The 18114-nt window shown below is 34.6% G+C and overlaps 2 protein-coding genes across 3 annotated transcripts in view; one reads left to right on the top strand and one right to left on the bottom strand.

Annotated features, from left to right (window-relative positions):
• LOC145993759 (nose resistant to fluoxetine protein 6-like) overlaps positions 1–10723 on the top strand; it is a 49896-nt gene extending 39173 nt beyond the window's left edge. Inside the window, exons 10-13 of the mRNA XM_083129524.1 lie at positions 1456–1645; positions 6941–7083; positions 8395–8503; positions 10090–10723. Coding sequence (XP_082985650.1) covers positions 1456–1645; positions 6941–7083; positions 8395–8503; positions 10090–10292 — 645 coding nt within the window. The 3' untranslated portion in view covers positions 10293–10723. The remainder of the gene's footprint in view (positions 1–1455; positions 1646–6940; positions 7084–8394; positions 8504–10089) is intronic.
• Positions 10724–13600: 2877 nt separating this feature from the next.
• LOC145993758 (nose resistant to fluoxetine protein 6-like) overlaps positions 13601–18114 on the bottom strand; it is a 98678-nt gene continuing 94164 nt past the window's right edge. For both annotated transcript variants that reach the window (XM_083129522.1, XM_083129523.1), the window contains exons 12-13: positions 17301–17409; positions 13601–14954 (exon numbers count right to left, since the gene is read on the bottom strand). In XM_083129522.1, the coding sequence (XP_082985648.1) occupies positions 14818–14954; positions 17301–17409 (246 nt within the window). In that variant the 3' untranslated portion in view covers positions 13601–14817. The remainder of the gene's footprint in view (positions 14955–17300; positions 17410–18114) is intronic.

Consider the following 18114-nt stretch of genomic DNA (forward strand, 5'->3'; position numbering starts at 1 on the left):
TTAAACATATAAAGGTGAAAAAGGTAAAGTTTCCTGAGTACATTGCACTATGCTGTGAAGACACATTTAGGAGATGTGGTGGGTAGAACCCCACACATTCTCAATCTCTGCCATTTTGGGGGTGATGTGATCAGCACCACTCTCCGGCAGCCTTTACCCCTGTGTTTGTGCCCATGTACCCATTTATTTGAGGCTGGGTGAACTGCAGAGCCACTTTATGCAGGGATAAGGCCTGAAAAATTCCCTTACATCACCCACCCCAGGAATCAAACCTGGGTATCCTGCTTGGCTGTCAGATACCATACTGACTAGACCACCACAGCTCCACTTAAACATATATTCATACTATGGGAATGAGAGACGCGGTAATAGATAATTAAGGTACTCAAGTTTTCCGTGAAACTGTTTTACATTATTTTCTATTAATTACGTTAGCCACTGCCACCATCCTCGTTGGAATTTGTTGTGTTGTTGCTTGCAACAATGCACCAAGCAACAACACAATGAATTCCAACGAGGATGGTGGAAGTGGCTACCGAAATTAATAGAAAATAATGTAAAACAGCTTCGCGGAAAATGTGAGTACCTTAATTGTTAAACATATAATAATATGTATTTATTTCTTATGCTCAGTTCTATTATCCAGCACATTCTTATTTAGCATTATTACTATTATTATTGTGGGCCGTGCACCTAAGACGTCATGCTTTGGGCTCGGGTTATGGTAGGTGCACAGGTTCGAGTCTCCTGGGGGAAGCTTAACAACCTTTCTCCCGAGATTTTGACCTTTGTATAGGACTGGTGGCACCCACCATCCTGAGGAAATTTGAGAGCTACAAATGAGTAGTGTAACCAAGTCACGGAAATGTATTATAAAGACTGAAAGTTAGTCATACTGACCACATGTTACTCCGTAACTGGTCTCGTATCTCGACAGGTGGGAGTGACGTAGGCCTTGGCCCTCATGGGCTGTTGCATCACGGGGTTAAAAAAAAAAATAATAAAAAAAAAACAACCTACTATTATTGAATTTAAAGAAGGGATAAAAGTGTTTCCCCTTTTCCTGTGATCACTAATTTATGAAAATAGTTACTAAGCCTCGCGACAGGTTAAGTTTGCAGCAACTTTTCGCATATAATAGACCCAAACGTACACACAGAATGTAGTCCTGCTGCAATACTGCCAATTTTCTCACTGTCTGTGATATGAACAACTCGGCAGTTGAGGCAAGACTTGCATGGGAGATGCTGAGCACCATTCTCACGTGGTTTAATACATAAAATCTGCTGCAAACTTAACCTGTCGCGGGGCTTAGTAAAAATATAAATATTAGTATTCGATGTTTTAACTTCCATATGTATTTGTATGCATATGTACATGTGCAAAACATGATTTTATGATATAATTTCAGTTTCAACTTTTCATTTTATGTCTGATATATATTATTTGTTTCAGATTCTTGTGTGGGGACTATGGCTTGTTGGCCTTCCACTTTGCTTAGGAATAATATTTACTGGATTCTTATTTTTTGACCCTGCAAGACCATACAATGCTTTAGAAGCAGGACTATATGCTGGCTTGCATAGAACATTGTTTTCTGTACCAATTGCACTACTTATAACATCTTGTGCTATTGGTAGTAACAGTGAGTATTGTTTTATACCAGTAAAATGAAATTTTGTTGCTACAAGTCTACAGGGGTCAAAGGCAAAATTGTTTGGTTTGAGTTGGTATTTCAAGTCCACTTTATGTATAGTAAGGCTAATCGGGACTGGACCTACAGTTTCAAGTTTGATCCAAATCACTATGTGCCTCCAGCAGGTATCGAACCCGGGACCTTTTGATTACAAGGTGATGACGCTACTACTGTGCAATTGGGGAGGCCATAAAAGGTAAAATTGTACCAGACAAGGGGATTTCCACATCCAACAATTCAGTCCTAAAAATTCCAACCACAAAAATTTTCCAATTGGGGGAGAGCTCTTGTTTGAACAATAAAGACAGGCAATTATGTACACTAGTGTCCAAAATTAAAGCAACAAACAGAAATCCTTTCCTAGTGTGATTTTTTTGTTGATAAATTTGCCAAGTTTAACCTGTTGCTATCGTAATTTTTTTGTTGATAAATCCTGGAGCAGGTTGCTCCATCGAGATTTTTGGGGGGGTTTTTCCCTTCAAATAATAAAAAAATCAACATTTATATCTTTTCCAAAATATATGTAAAAATTTTACACCTTAAATGCACCATATTTAATCCATTAGATGAAGAAATGAAAGTGTTTAGGGCATTATCGAAGGTCGGGGGGTGTTATCGAATGCCTATATATTAGACCTTAATTAACACGTGGGTTCTGAGGGGGATTCTGAATTAAACTTTGGGGGGGGGGGGCAGTATCCAACTCTAGGTCTTACATTATGGCGAGTACTTTAGTTAGAGGGAGATTGAGCATTAAATTGAAGGCGATATCCAATTCTTGTGTATTATTATTGTCTTAGACTGCTGCGGAAATTTTGGTGTGGAGACTGAGAATTAATTTTTTGGAGGAGGTAATATCTACTCTTCAATATTAACAGTAAGTCTAAAATTGACATGGACATTTTGGTGGTAGGATTGAGTATGAAATATAAAGGGGGAGATAGAAAGCTCTTGATAAAGTGTTAAATCTTAAGGTTGTTAAGGGATTTCTGTAGTGGAGAGAGAGTTCGAACATTACATTTTGGAGACTGTATTTAGCGATAAGGCATCCACACGTTTTCGACCCCGAATGTGCCAAAGGAAAAGCTGGAAAAGGACAAGACTAAATATCTCGAGATCTTAAGAAAGTATTGACACCCCATTAAATTAATATTCTTCAAAGCCTGCAAAGAAATTGATATAAAAATTTTCTTGTTCGCTTCGCTCGCAATAATTTGTTGCTACGATGTGTGTTTGGTGCTTTAATGAGATGGATATGAAGTTTTTGTACTAAAGCTGCATTACAAGACAAGCGATATTATTGATTGATTGATTTGGTGTTTTAAGTCCACTTTATGCACTCTAAGGCTAATCGGGACTGAACCTATAGCTTAAAGTGGGATCCACGCGATATTCTCGATTATGATGAACAATTTTAGGGGTGATCTTGAGTGATGGCACCCCTGTTTAGGTAGGAGAGGCAGATCAATTATAATGCTCAGTAAAGCTAAGAAAAAAGTTACTTTCGGTAGACACGCTGTCGTAATTAAATATTTTGTGAGGATTACGATATGGTTTAAGGACGCGAATGATATGATTTGGGGGAAACGCATGGCATGATTTTGGGGGGGATGGGCACCCCTGAATCTTGGCACATTAAGGTTAGTTTATTTTCTATCTTAAACCAGTTGTCTATGACATCATAAATATTACTATCACCTCATCGTATTATGTGGTCGAATGGACACACGGGAAAGAATTTCCGTTTGTTGCTTTAATTTTGGACATTAGTATAGTTTTGACATCAAATATACCTTAATGTGGATAATATAGAAAACAAACACACACACAGAACAAAGGATAATGTCTGTCTCTCTGTGTGTTTGTGAGTCTTGATTGCACTCTGTCTGCAATTATCATTAGCAGATTTAAACGAATAACATTATAAAGGCTTTGATTGATTGTATTAGGTTATTTAACATCACTTTTCTACCACTTTTGGCTAATCGTGATTAAACATTATGTATGCACGATGAAAATAAAACAAGAATGCAAGACAAATATAAGTATGGAACTCAATAGATTTATATTAACAAAGCAAAAACTAAACAAACTAAATGAATATAGTAATGGACAATTTGAACTTTTCTCTGACAACTACAGTACATTTTTCTGTCCCTTGTGTGCTTGTCGGCGGCTTGCTTGGTAGCCGGCCACATGGCAACTCCTGGCATGTCACATGTGATATCTCCACTATGGAACCCGCTAGCTTCGAAATGTCTTCAAGTTCTCAGAATTACAGTTACAATTATATTCAAAATGAGCACATTAACTGTCACAGCGGATGTTGTTAATGTTGTTCTTGTTCATCCACACATTTCTGGCATGTTTTTAGGAAATTTTGCGTAGCTTTGTTAACAAGACACGCTAAAAGGTCACTAGTTTCCTAACAGCTTGCAGCACCAGAGCGGCAATTGAAATGCATGGTTTTGCACATGACTTGTGAATTTCTTAATCCCATTCCATTTCAGTAACATCACTATTTCAGTTCAGTCACATTTTTAAAGTGGTTACGTGTTACAAATGTACTTGTGATTTACTATTGTTTTAAAAAGTGTTTATTAAGTGTTCAGTGTTCCAAGTGTTATTTGTGTTTTGCTGCAGTTTTAATAATGGCACATACGAGGGGGTATCAAAGAGTTTGTGCAATCTCTTGGAAGGATACAAATTAGAAACCCACTCTGATATCTGTATTGTACAATGACCCTTCTAGGTTAAGCACACAAATTTTGTCTGTTTTGGATGTTTATTGCTATCGTTTTTTAACAGGTGAATAAATGAAGGTGTCATGATTGACAAAATTGAGGCATGGAGCGTCATCAAATTCCTGCATCTCCAGGGGAAAGCAGTGAAGCAAATTCACGATGTGTACAGGGAGGAAAGCCCATCCTATGAGATGGTTTTCAAGTGAAAACGGCAGTTCCAAACCGGTCACATTGTAATTTCTGATGCCCCTAGGACAGGGCGACCGTCCTTCACAAATGATGCCACATTGATAGAGAAAGTGCAGATGATGATAATGGAAGACAGGAGGATCACCATTGAAAGTGTGATGGCTGTAATCGGTGTTAGTTATTGGTCCATCTGGAATATCATCCATCACCAGCTGCACCTTCATAAAGTGTCAACACGGTGGGTGCCACGATTGCTCACCCCTTTCCAAAAGAGGACTAGAGAGGAAGCAGCATTAGAGATGTTAAGCTGCTGTGAGCTGGATGAAGAGGAATTTTTCAGCTGACTGGCTACAATGGATGAAAGCTGGATCTAACTTTATGACCCAGAAACAAAGGAGATGAGCAAGCAATGGAAACACAGCTCCTCACCGCCCCCCAAAAAGGCAAGAGTGCAAAGGTCAGCTGCTAAGGTGATGCTGTCCGTTTTCTGGGACTGTGAGGGAGTCATCCTGATGGACTACCTGCCACAGGGTCACACAATAACAAGTGACTTATTGTGATCTCCTAGCTTGCTTACGTGAAGAATTGAAGGTGAAAATGCAAGGAAAAATCACAAAAGGAGTGCTGGTATCGGCAGACAATGCACCAGCCCATTTCTGCCCATGCATCCATTTCGAAAACAGTTCACTTAGGATACGAAATTTTGACCCACCCTCCATATTCCCCAGACCTGGCACCGAGTGACTTCTTCCTCTTTCCACAAATGAAGCGTCCACTCAGAGGACGCCACTTCGACATGAGGATGATGTCATTTCTGAGGTGGGACAGTGGATTCATGCCCAAAATGCAGTGTTTTAAAAAACGGCTTACGCAAGGTGAAAGACCACTGGCAGAAATGTGTCACCAAGTATGGCGACTATGTGGAGAAGGACTAATAGCACCATGATTTCATACTTGTCCAAAGTTGTTTCCTTCCAGGTGATTGCATGAACTTTTTGATACCCCCTCGTACATACACATTACAACAAAAAGTTCTTATGTACGATTTGTATGCAATCACAAATTCTTGCAGGGATGTTCCTAGACAATTTTCAACAGAATTCTCTGGTGTGCCTGTTTCACACAGAAATACCATGTGAAACCTTGTGAACAAATTGAGAACAAGAGTCTGTTACATTTCTGTAACTGGATTTTGGGGAATGTTAATGGTGGGGTAATTGATCCAGATTCAATATTCTTCTCTGACGAATCATGGTTCCATTTACAGAGAACAATGGGACCTTTCTTCCGTTGTTGAAATAGTTTTGAAAAAGGATATCTAGCCTTTTCTAAATTTAATTTTCTTTGAAAAACTCACTATCCTGCAATATTTTTATCACATTTTCATCACTCTCAGATACTTTATCTCTCCTTTCCCAGCAACAATGGAACCTTTCTTCCATTGTTGAACTCCTGTTGAGAAAGGATATCTAGACTTTTCAAGTTAATTTTCTTTCTAAAATCTCAATATTCTGCAATGTTTAGATTACATCTGTCCTTTTTCAGCAACAATGGGAGCCTTTGTTCAATTGTTGTACTTGCTAGTTTGGATTTAACATTTTTTAACAATCTCACATTTCTGCAATGTTTTTCTCACATTTTGATCGCATGTTGTGCCATTTCCTGCCAAATTTAGCGGTAATCAACCGATTCAGTTTGCATGGCTACATATGCATAAGTGTTTGGTGCCCGTTTCGTGCTCAAACCCGCGACATCTCAATCTCTAAACTGCCGTGGTTTCTCGTCCCATTCCTCTTTTGTCACCCTGGCTTATCGGTTAGTGTTAGAAAAGTGTTTATCTATGGGGGAAATTGAAAAATAAAGTCTATGCAACAAACCCACACACATTAGAAGAACTGAAGAAGAATATCGGGAGGGAAACTGAAGCAATTTTAGAAGCTGAACTGTTGCATGTAAATGGAGATTTCCTGAAAAGATGCCAGAAATATGTGGATGCACGAGAATGACATTTCCAACATCCTTTGTGTCAATGTATGTGCTCATTTTGAATATAATCATACCTGTAATTCTGAGAACTTGAAGTCATTTAGAAGCTAGCAGTTTCCATAGCGGAGATATCACATGCGATATGTCGGGAGTTTCCGTCTGGCTGGCCACCAAGCGGGCCGCTGTCAGGCATACAAGGGACAGAAAAAAGCACTGTATTTGACCAGTAATGGTTAATCCTGTGAGCAACATGCTTTAGTGATAGAAATTATAATTTAGAATAAACCTTTCAGATTATATCTAATTCTTTCTCGTGATATTTTAGCCCTGGTAAACAGCATCCTTTCATGGGGACCTCTTCAGCCTTTGGCCCGTCTGACATATTGTGCTTTCCTGTGCCATGGCCTCATTCATACACATTATGTTGGAACCATTAGAGCCCCTGAATATCAGTCTTTTGGAAGAATGGTAAGTTGACAAATTTTATTTTTGACTAAAAAAATATTTTGGATGTTCTTGATAATCTATAAAGCTAAGGAGGCGTGCATTGCATTCTAGGTACAGTATATTATTTGCTGGTCTTTGAAAAGTTAGTTTTTCAAAGTAACTGACTAACAGTTACAGTCACTTCCATCAAATAATAACTCAGTTACAGTTAGTCATCTTGAGTGTAACTCTTATAATTACGATTACTTTAAAAAAGCAAAGAATAGCTCTTCTTTCTTACTGACAACCATCTAAATTAACATTAATTTTCCTTCCAGTAAATCTCATTCATTTAAATAGAAAATTTAAAGTAAAATCTTACACTTGAAAAAACTACTCACACAAAATATTTGATCTCAACTATGTATACATGAAGATGATGTAACATTTTTATTTCTATTTTGTTGTAATATAATTAAGCCTTGTTTCCATATTTAAAAAACACTAAGATGCTGACCAAGGCAGTTTATTAAGATCTAAAAACACTTAACAAATAACTTTTCAACCCTGTATCAGGGTCTTCCTCAGATGAAGAACTAAACTAAAATCTTACTAAATTTTAGTTTAGTTCTTTGTCTGAGTAAGACCCTAATACAAGGTTGAAACGTTACATTACTCATTATCATTATCTGAAAAAGTTTGAATTTGAATTGTTGAATTTGATTTTAAAATTGTGGAAGCGTCAGCACTTAGGCTATTTTGCTCCCATCACATTATACGGGGGCCAGCCCCTTATCATTACAAAGAACAACTCTAATGTTGCATAATTAAAAATCTTAAAATGTTCTGACTTCTGTTAAAAGCTGAGGCTGTAAAGGGGCACTCAGCACACATAAGGACAAAAGATCAGGACAATACAAACAAAATTATACTGGCCATGGGGCCAGTCGCCAGAGCCTCGTTAGTCTTCAGTCCAGGGTGTACTAATGTGGAAGTGAGGTTGACATTTGGGTGTACTACATGGAAGGTCACCCCTTACACCCCTATCTGAAAAAGTAACAGAGTTTCAGTTCTCATTTCAAAAGTAACTCATTACTTCATTACATTTACCATCGTTAAAGTAACTTTCACTTGTAACTGTTTTTAATAATATTTTGATGTTTGCTGTGCATGAAACAGCATATATCAAAACCTACTGGCATTTCATAACTTTTTCATACGTGAAACACTTTTATATATGTAAAAATTTTCAAGTGATGCATTTTTGTAATTCTGACATTCTTTTTTTGATGAACATATATTATAAAGCTTGCATACTATTAGTTTAAAAGAATATGGTACTATCTTTTACAGTTTTGGATGACAGCTGCAGATATTTTCATAGCTTACATACTGGCATTAGTGCTTTCCTTAACATTTGAATCACCATTCATCAAGATTGGAAAACTGCTACAGAATGGAGGTAATTTGTATTTTAAGAAACTACACTACTAACATTTATGCATGCTATCTCAGGTTAAGAATATAATTCGATTGTCTCTCTCTTCTTGTAGCATATATTGCTTAGTTTAAAATAAATCCAAATATTTTCTAACATTGGACTGTGCTGAAGTATATTCATTCATATTCAAAATTAGAAAAATCGATTGGGGATTGTTTTGAGTTGTTCAAACTTGAAATTTGAACATTTGAATGGAGTGTTCAAATTGAACCAAGTTTCAACTATTGATCATCTCGTAATATTCTAATGTTCTTCCTCTTTACAACGAACTCAAGAACGCTTCTGTATGTTCATTGGTTCCCGAGATATACGCAATTGAAAATTGAATGTTTGTGAAAAATGACTTTTTGATCGACCCTCATATATTATGTAATAATCATATTTCAGCAAAATCCTTTCACAGCTGTCGGTTTTGGTGCAAAGCAAAGCTGTGTACCAAATATCATCAAAATCTGTGACTATGAGAGTCAACTCCTGCCTGATTTGACATGGAATGACCCTCATTTATTTTTGCGTTCCTCTTCCAAAACACTAATCTTATTAAAGTGATGTATCCACGTGATTGTTCAAAATTCTAGAAATTGCCAGTCTCTGTACCCTCACAATTCATCTAAGAAAAAATTTTCTCACTTCACATGCTTTATCAAAGCATTATTCCATTAATCCGATTATAATCATAATATAATATATATTATATATATAATATAATCATAATATGAAACCAGTTCTTTCATGTGAAATATTGATATCTTTGGAAGTAAGATATGCATAAAGATGAATCTGAAAAGATTGTTACCAATATGCATCAAGTGTGAAGCTCTACAAACATGTTGAATATTTATATTATTCTGCATATTTTACGATAGGAAAAAGGAGAACAACATTAACATAACATTACAATCATTAAAAATTGTTATTTTGCCATCTTGTGTATCTTGAGAGAGATGATCATTTTGAGTCAACACATAGTTTTAAAAGAAATTCTGATATAAACAAAACTAAACTTTGTGGTGCAACAGCCCTTCTAGCACCGGGCCCTGACGAGTGATCAGAATTATCAATCCCCATTGCTGCTGCTTGCTGGATTTTAAGACCATGGATGCTCGCAAATTGTCCTCACAATACTGGGACATTATCAAAAATTTTGAGCTTGCACTGGGATTCTAACCTGGGACCACTTGCACCAAAGGCAGAAGTGATAACTATTTACCTATGCAGATGCTTAAAAAATACTAGAACACATCTATGTCCCACAGTGAAACTCTATCTTTCATGGCATACATGCTCTACATAAATTACATGACCTATTATGGATCAAATACATGTGCCAACTTTTCATGTTCGTATGCAAACATTAGGTGTCAAAATTGATGTGACCCATGACAACTAATTTCTAACACTGAATTGCACATAAATTGAGCATATTCTTGCTTCCGCATTTCTACTTTTACCTGTTAAAAGTTTATGTAAGTTAGTAATATTAGCCTTGTATGAATTAACAGTCTTGTTTTATAAATTCTGTCATGCTATCATTATTATTATTGCAGGGAGACGAAAGAAGAAGATAAGTACAGGGGATTATTCTGAAGTTACAAACAATAATTTGGTGGATCACAAGTATCAAAATGGTGACTGTTCTGTTCTTAAGAGATTTCTATCTGCAGAGCAAAATAAGGAACATCATACATCAAATATTTTCTTGCGTGGTTCTGAAGTACAAAATATCATGTTGAGAGAGAAAGAAAAATAAGTAATTACTTAGAGTAAGCGATGAGTGAGAATGAGAATGATATGTAAGATATCTTATTTGAAACATCCAAGGTTTCAAACTGTCTGCGAGTATTGCACATGGTTTGTGCGTCTGCTTCTATTTAAAGTATGGTTTGACTTGCCTGCAAGTCTAGCAAGCAGTTTGATGGTCAGATGTTTAAGTTTTATATTGTAACAGTTTTGTACTTGTAATTTTGTGATACTGTAAAGATCTCCTACATGCAGAAAATTCTGGTTCATCAAGGTTAGAGGATGGTACCTTTGGATTCTGCACCAGAACACTACCAACTCAGCTATCAAACTTCCAGGGTCTCTGGTTCACACCCTGGGTGAATCACAATTTTCACTGAGTTATTAATAACCACCAAACCCCTATAACTCTAGAACTTTCAACTACCAGAATGAGTTTTGGGGCAAAAAATGTAACTTTTATATCCAGCATGGTATGTGGGTATTTTAAAATGAAATGTACTTCACATGCTTTTCATGCATTCTACCACGTCTCATAATGCATACATGTAATGAAGCAACATTTGGACATTCCATTTTAAAACCCATATTGCGACCAATATCACTAATAGTGGCATATTTACTATTTAATTTGGAGAGGGAAATGCCTTTTCTAGCAGTGAAAAATTGATTTCTCTTTTAAAACGCTTATCACCAGTACGTGTGCAGTTATATGGAAAAGTAGAAGACTATTTTAGAAGCAGAAAAAATATACTGGAATGTTTTCCAACAGTGAAACACTGGTTGTTAGAAGATTTCAGTGTTTCACACATGTGTTTAGATTGCTACATATGTTCTCCTGTAGAAAAACAAACTACAGAACAGTACAAACAGCAGAAATGCAACATCCACCCCCCATAAATTTGTACATTTTCCCCCATTTCCACTTTTATGTTAATACTTTTAGCCAGAATATCAGTAGCAAATGTCACATGCTTGGGATATGATTTTTCACTGTCATGTAGATATTGTAGTTTTGATTGATGTTATTTATGTAGTGTTGAGTGATTTATTTGCACCTTTAGAACATATTTTTGTATTTGTATTCTATTAAATGGTAGTCATCAGGTAACGGAACAAGATGGACTATCACTTTCTTCAAATATTTATGAACATTTTTTGTTACACCAAGTATTCAAACTTAACAAATTGCACAGTGTCACTTCACAAGTAGATGGAAATATAATCTCAGTAGATAAACTGTAACATTTTATACACATTTTTTGAAGTTTGATTTTTCAGCAAGCACTATTATTATTGACAAATAGTGTGGGAAAGATGGTTAGATCATATTGTACACAAAATATTGTCAATTAGTTGATATTGTAGTGATATAAGTAATGAAAGAAGAATGCAATGAGTAAAAATATATGTTGTTAACACAAGAAAGGTATATATCATGTTTCTTATTATTATTTTTTTTTTAAATGAGGAAATGACAGTAAAGGTACTTCTTGTGCTCAGAAATCAACTGTCTCAACTGGGACACACATTATAAGAGAATAGAGGTCATTTGGGATGAACCACAACCCTGTAATGCTTCCAACTTTGTTATGAATCTCTAGAGGCACATAATTTTGGTAAATAAGAAAGCAAAATTTTGGTACAAAAACAGACAATTTCGGGTTCAAAAGTGGTAAATAAAATTTTTGGTGTTTATAGCAGTGAAAAATCGGATCAAAAGCTGTATGTAAAAATGAGATTTTGGTTAATCCTAAATTTGATTTAAAAACTGCACTTATTACACAAAATAAACATATCCCTTCTAATGGTACATTTACATAGTTAACAGAGTATTAAGTTTATTCCTGTATAAAGGATCCATTTTTGCTTTTCAAATATTGACAACAAAATTAATCAATTTTCCATAAATTACATAACTTGCAGCATAATTCAAACTTCAGAAAGTGTCACGTCTGTAAATAAACTGTAAATTTCATTATTAAGAGTTTATTTCACATTTTGCCATTCATTTTGCATCATTTCGTGACAAACATTACAATGTGTTATTTCATATTTCAAGTTTTCATCAAAAACGAAATACGCATGCCTCTATGAATCTCACATTTGCTGGAGAATGAGATGAGTCCTTGTGGTATTTTCTTCAACTGCTGGACAAAAAATACTTTCATCATTCTATGGTTTGATAAATGGACCACATGTTAAAGTCCACTATCCTAGAACATTCATAACTTCGTAAAAAGTGATTCAGTCATCTAGAAAAAAACTCTGATAGTCTCGTAAAAGTACCCATTGAGTCTACTTTGCAATACAAATGTCTAAATGACAGTGAAATCACTCCATATGAAAATATTGCCCTAATATATTAGCAACAAGTAATTTTTCAGATTGTAGATTAACTACATGGATTCTGAAATGTGCCTAACCAAACCCTTCTCTAGTCTATGATACCAAGGGATATTTATAATCCCCACATGAGAAATAACAAAACCGACAGAATATGTTACTAATGTTAACAGTACTATGGAGTGGTTCATTACACTGAAATTTTTGTATCAATAGAACATAGTGTATTTGTTCCTTTTTCTGTGCTTCTAAATATCTGTAAAACAAAAAAGGTAGGTAAATGAGAAAAAAAAATGTTTGAGAATGAATATTGATTGATTGATACCTTACACAATATTCTCAGTATTACAATATGATTAATATTTCTATTTTAAATGTGTATGGATTGCAGAAAATAATAATAAATATTGCTTGTCATGCAATTTCTGCCTTAATTATAAAAGCATATGGTAGAAGATATTAATATGGTTACCAACTTTTAAAGTAAATTCAGATTTAATGAAATGGATTTGATTTGATTTGTTAAGTCTACTTTATGCACAGATAGGCTAATCTGGACTGGATCTACAGTATAATTGAGATCCAAACCACTGTGCAATGTGCCTCCACTGGGTATCGAATCTGAGACCCCTGGTTATAAGGCGATGATATACCATCAAGGAAGCCCCTTAATGAAATGAAGAATCACTTTATGTATCATCGTGCACTAAGATTATTAAATTTTCAATTATTTATCATTTGGTTAAATTTATACCCCAGGATATTTACCTAAAGAAAACTTTGATAATTTCCTAGGAAAGAAGGTATGAATGATAATTATCTGAAATATTACACTTTATATTATTGGGTAAGATATGTAATATAAGATTGAAAAATTAATGATTTGAAGCATTTTAAGAAATATTGTGTTACTGTCAGGACTATTAAATATTGCTTAGTTTCTCGGTATGAAGTAGAAATAAAAAACATTCATACATATCAATTCATTTATTCTCCTATGTACAAATAACAAAATCACAATACTCTAGAAAGTTTACATTTAGCATTTATTGGCAAATGCCATTGCACAACCTTGAGTTATATATTATAAACATTCTTTCAAAAATTATAGAAAAAATTAAGTACTGGTAGAAGTATATCTTTAAAATTCCTTCTGAACAGTAATTAACACTGTATATACATATTTACAACTTTAGATAGAATTTAATGATAGCTTATTTATTTTCAAGCATGCCCCATTACAATAATTTATGTATGAAGTTTCACTATAACATTTACAAGATTTAACTTTTATGTATTATCCCATTTACACTGACTTTGCAGAGTATGTGCATTTAAAAAGTTATATTCTTTTCATTATGTATGTTATTTTCACTCCCAATTCCCTCTTTTATACTAATATTATAAATCTTAGCAAGTATGTAAACATGTAATATTTTTGAGTATACAAAAATATAAGGCAAGACATTTCATGAAGAAATGTTGCAATATGATCACTCACCAGTATTCTTAGAAAACAAAGAATGCTTAGAGTAACATGAGCAAAAAAAGTTTTATGTAGGTTCATGAATACATTTTTTATTCACGAGACCACATCTGTTACTAAACAACAGCCAAATATACGTAGTTAATATAATTTTGTTTTTGATTGATATGAAAATAAACAAAATAAAAAAAGATCCTTTTAAACATCAATTCGTACATAAAAGAATATTGACAGCTGTCATTGAGATCATATAATATCCATATTTTAATATATGTTTTCAAACTAACTTCATTGCAATAATATAAACATATGTAAGTAATAAGAACAATTACTACTAGAAGTAATTATTTTAAGAATTTAATCACTTTCATATATAATCCACCGGTTTATGTACATATTATATTATTGCAAAATATGTTTTATATATGTAAAAAAGTATTGTAATCCTGGGAAAGATTATGCACAAAATTTACTATTGGATGCTGAGTATTTGTAAAAAGATACCAACACAAGTGTATTTAATGTTTTCTTTTAAGTAATCCTGATTTGTTTCATTCTTGGACTAATAATGAAAACCTTAATTGACCATGACAATATTCATGGAAACACTATTGTACTGCAAAAAAATGTATGGTTATCATGATGATTTGTTGCTCCAAGTCTTAAAAATGAGTATTGTTCATTGAAAAGGAATGAAATTCCATCACTTTTCAGGCATGGACGCAGCTTTCATCTTCTCTTGCAATGAGATGTTTTCATTCAGGTCAGTCTTCACTTGCGTTACACTCTCGTTTGTGCCATTTACAGGAATAGCCTTTACTCCATCGGTTTTGATTACGTCTGAAAGGAAATCGCCATTGAATTTCTTCTTGCTTTTCAAATTTAACTTTACAATTTCTTTGTAAGGTGAAATTGCTGAACAAAAGCAATTGTTATTCACTATATATTTATAAATGTATATTTATTATATTATAACTGGTAACGTTCTACAAACTTCTCATGCACATCAGACCCAATGGAGTAGGAAGAAAATGACTTGTATATTGCACAGTTTATTTTATTATTTCCAAGATCCATGGTTGTGGACAGAAAAAATACTTTCGTGGATGGCGGGAGGGGTTCACCCAGAATTGTAACTTAATACACACCATGTTACAATGCCAAGAGTCCTAATTCGAATCCCAGCCTGGGCATGGGTGTTCTATGTAAATGTCCCTTCATCAATTTCATCATATCACTCATCCTCATCCAAGTACTAGTGTGTGTTGATCCCGATGACTAGTTTGGTGATTGTTGGTCAAAGCATTCATATATTACAATGATAAGAATGAAAGAGTCAATTTTTTGCCACATTGAAAAAAATCAAATAATAGACCACTGAAATCCATAGTTATTCTACTTTGTTATTAACTTTTACACACCTCGGACAATAACATGTTTCAAAAGTTAATGGAAAATTTTACTCATGAAGTTTGTGTCATCTCTCTCATAAAATTATATTTTTTCCAATTTTTAAAACTACCAAACCATTAATTCCTTGATTTCAATGGTAGAACATGAAAAAATAACTAGGTTCCTGTATTTTACACTATTTTTTCCTTTTGGTTTAAAGAAGTTTTTACTTTAGTTATTCTATTTCAGGATGGCCACTCTCGGATCATGATAGTTACAGGATATACTAATCTACAAAAAACTGTTAATTGTATGAGAATTTCAAACTCAAATTTACCTAAACAACTTCAAGTTATTTTATCTTGCAATAATGTTCTGCAAAGGAAACTAACAAAGTAAAGGGATTGAGAGAATTCTGCTTTCTCTATAAAAATAAAAGCTATAATATGTGAAAAACTTGTCTCAGAGTATTTATATTTATAAACTCAATGGGATTTGGATTAATAAAAGTTTTTCATGTCTACGGAGAAAGATTCATGCATAATTCCCGGAACCAATAATTCAGAATACCTGGTGAGTCATCACCCTAATTATGAGCCATAACTTACTTAATAAATAATATACGAGACCACTATTATTATGTACAAATGAATAAGATGCCTGAAAAAGAGTTACCGTGATAGGGTACAACATGTATGAAAATGAAACATATTCTTATTGTTTTCCATCTGAAAGAATTAAACTTTCCCCAACAGTATCAACCCCCATAGTGTATCATACACCAAAATACAAATAAGACAGACAAGCTAAGCTAGTGGGCTAGCTATGATGCCAAACTTTCCAGGTTTCAACTCTTGTCAATTGGATTACACCTTATCAAACAACACACAAAGGGAATTTTGTGGCAATCCTAAGGGCAACCAGAAGTGAAAGTGGAGGGGTCCTAGGGAATGTGATTCCAAGAATAAAACCAGTTCTGCACAAGCTTCAAGAACTCCAAATGTTTGGAAATTGTAGCTTGATTACCCCAAGAAAGTGTTCTATCAGTACAGTCTTCCTACAATTACATTTTTGGAAATGAGTTTCCAATTTTGATTTCTGAAACTGAATTAATCCAACGTGTCAAAAGTTTCAGGGGAATTGAACCTAGTCATCCTTTAAACAGCCACACCAAGATGGTGAATTGTTGTTGATAAAACATGTAATGTCACAGTTGCCAGGACTCATTTTTCATGCCAACTTTTTGTAATTTATTACTAGATCTTACTGTCTTGATTGCATATTTTACAGATTATAGGTTCTTTTTTATAAGAACACATGAGAAAATATAAAAGTTCTTATAGATCCAGTGCTCAAAGGAGAAATTCCTAGCTGTGGGGGGGTGGGGGGTTGGTAATTTGGGAATAGGTGGGAGCAAAGTTTGAGTTTTTTTAAGTCCACTTTATGCACAGTAAGGCTAATTGGAACTGGACCTACAGTTTAAAGTGAGATCTGAACAACCATGTGCCTCCACTGGGTATTGAATCTGGGACTCCTTGATCACAGGGTGAAGACATTACCGCTATGCCACCAGGTAGGCCGTAAATTATAATGATTTTATTAACTTGGGAAATATGATCCCCTCTACATATCTCCACTTCAAGCACTGTATAGATCAGATTCCAATGCAAAATCATGAAACCATGGATTAACTGTAATCCCTGAAGATGAATATATCAATCAAATAAAATTAAAAATACAACACATGCAATATAAAAATAATAATAATTATATTAACGTGAATATACTACTTGCCTTTTCCAAACAGCAACCTCGTCAGTACAAAGAATGGTGCTTCAAAGACCAAGTATAGTAATATCGATGCCAAGAATGTCACAAAGGCATCACCAGTAAAGTGATTCATCTGAAGATAGAAATCATAGATTGAATCCCTCAGAAAAACCTTAACACATTGAATGTATCCAATTACCATTAGAAAACCTGATTTGATCTTGAAGTTAGAGTAAAGAGTAAATAAGAAGGCACATTGCATCAGTGTGTACTGACTTGACTCAGATTATCTTCATTCGTGTGTTTATTTACTTTGGAACCCATACAAGTAATCAAATTCTAATGTGTGTTTAGTACTGGTGGTGACAACTTTATAATTTAATAATGTTCATAAGTTGGTGTCAATTCAGTGATATAATATTCATGAGATAAAAAGGATAAATACAGACAGTAAGAAAAGCTGGATAATAGATTTCATGAAAAGATTCTCTCGGGCTATCGATCAGGTGGGTTCTGGAAAAGATGAGAGTGACGTTAGCTCTCGAAAGCTTGGAATCTTTTCCACAACTCCCCTGGTCTAAAGCCCGAGAGAATCTTTTCATCATTCGTCACCAGGAAAGCTTCAAGACTTACTTCAATAGATTTCATGTTAGGGGGAATAAAAAACGCGGTTGATAATAAGAAGACGTAAGTGAGTTACTAAATTATTTCCGCGAAACTTACTTGTAAACGTTCTATTAATTTTGGTCGCTTCTGCCACCATCCACTTGCGGACTTGGTGCTTCACTGTTGGGTTGACTTCCAGTTCCTGTTGTTTCCTGCTGGAAGTCAACCCAAC

Source organism: Lepisma saccharinum, chromosome 10 (genome assembly GCF_977018435.1).
Source record: "Lepisma saccharinum chromosome 10, izLepSacc3.1, whole genome shotgun sequence".
Taxonomy (NCBI): Eukaryota; Metazoa; Arthropoda; class Insecta; order Zygentoma; family Lepismatidae; genus Lepisma; species Lepisma saccharinum.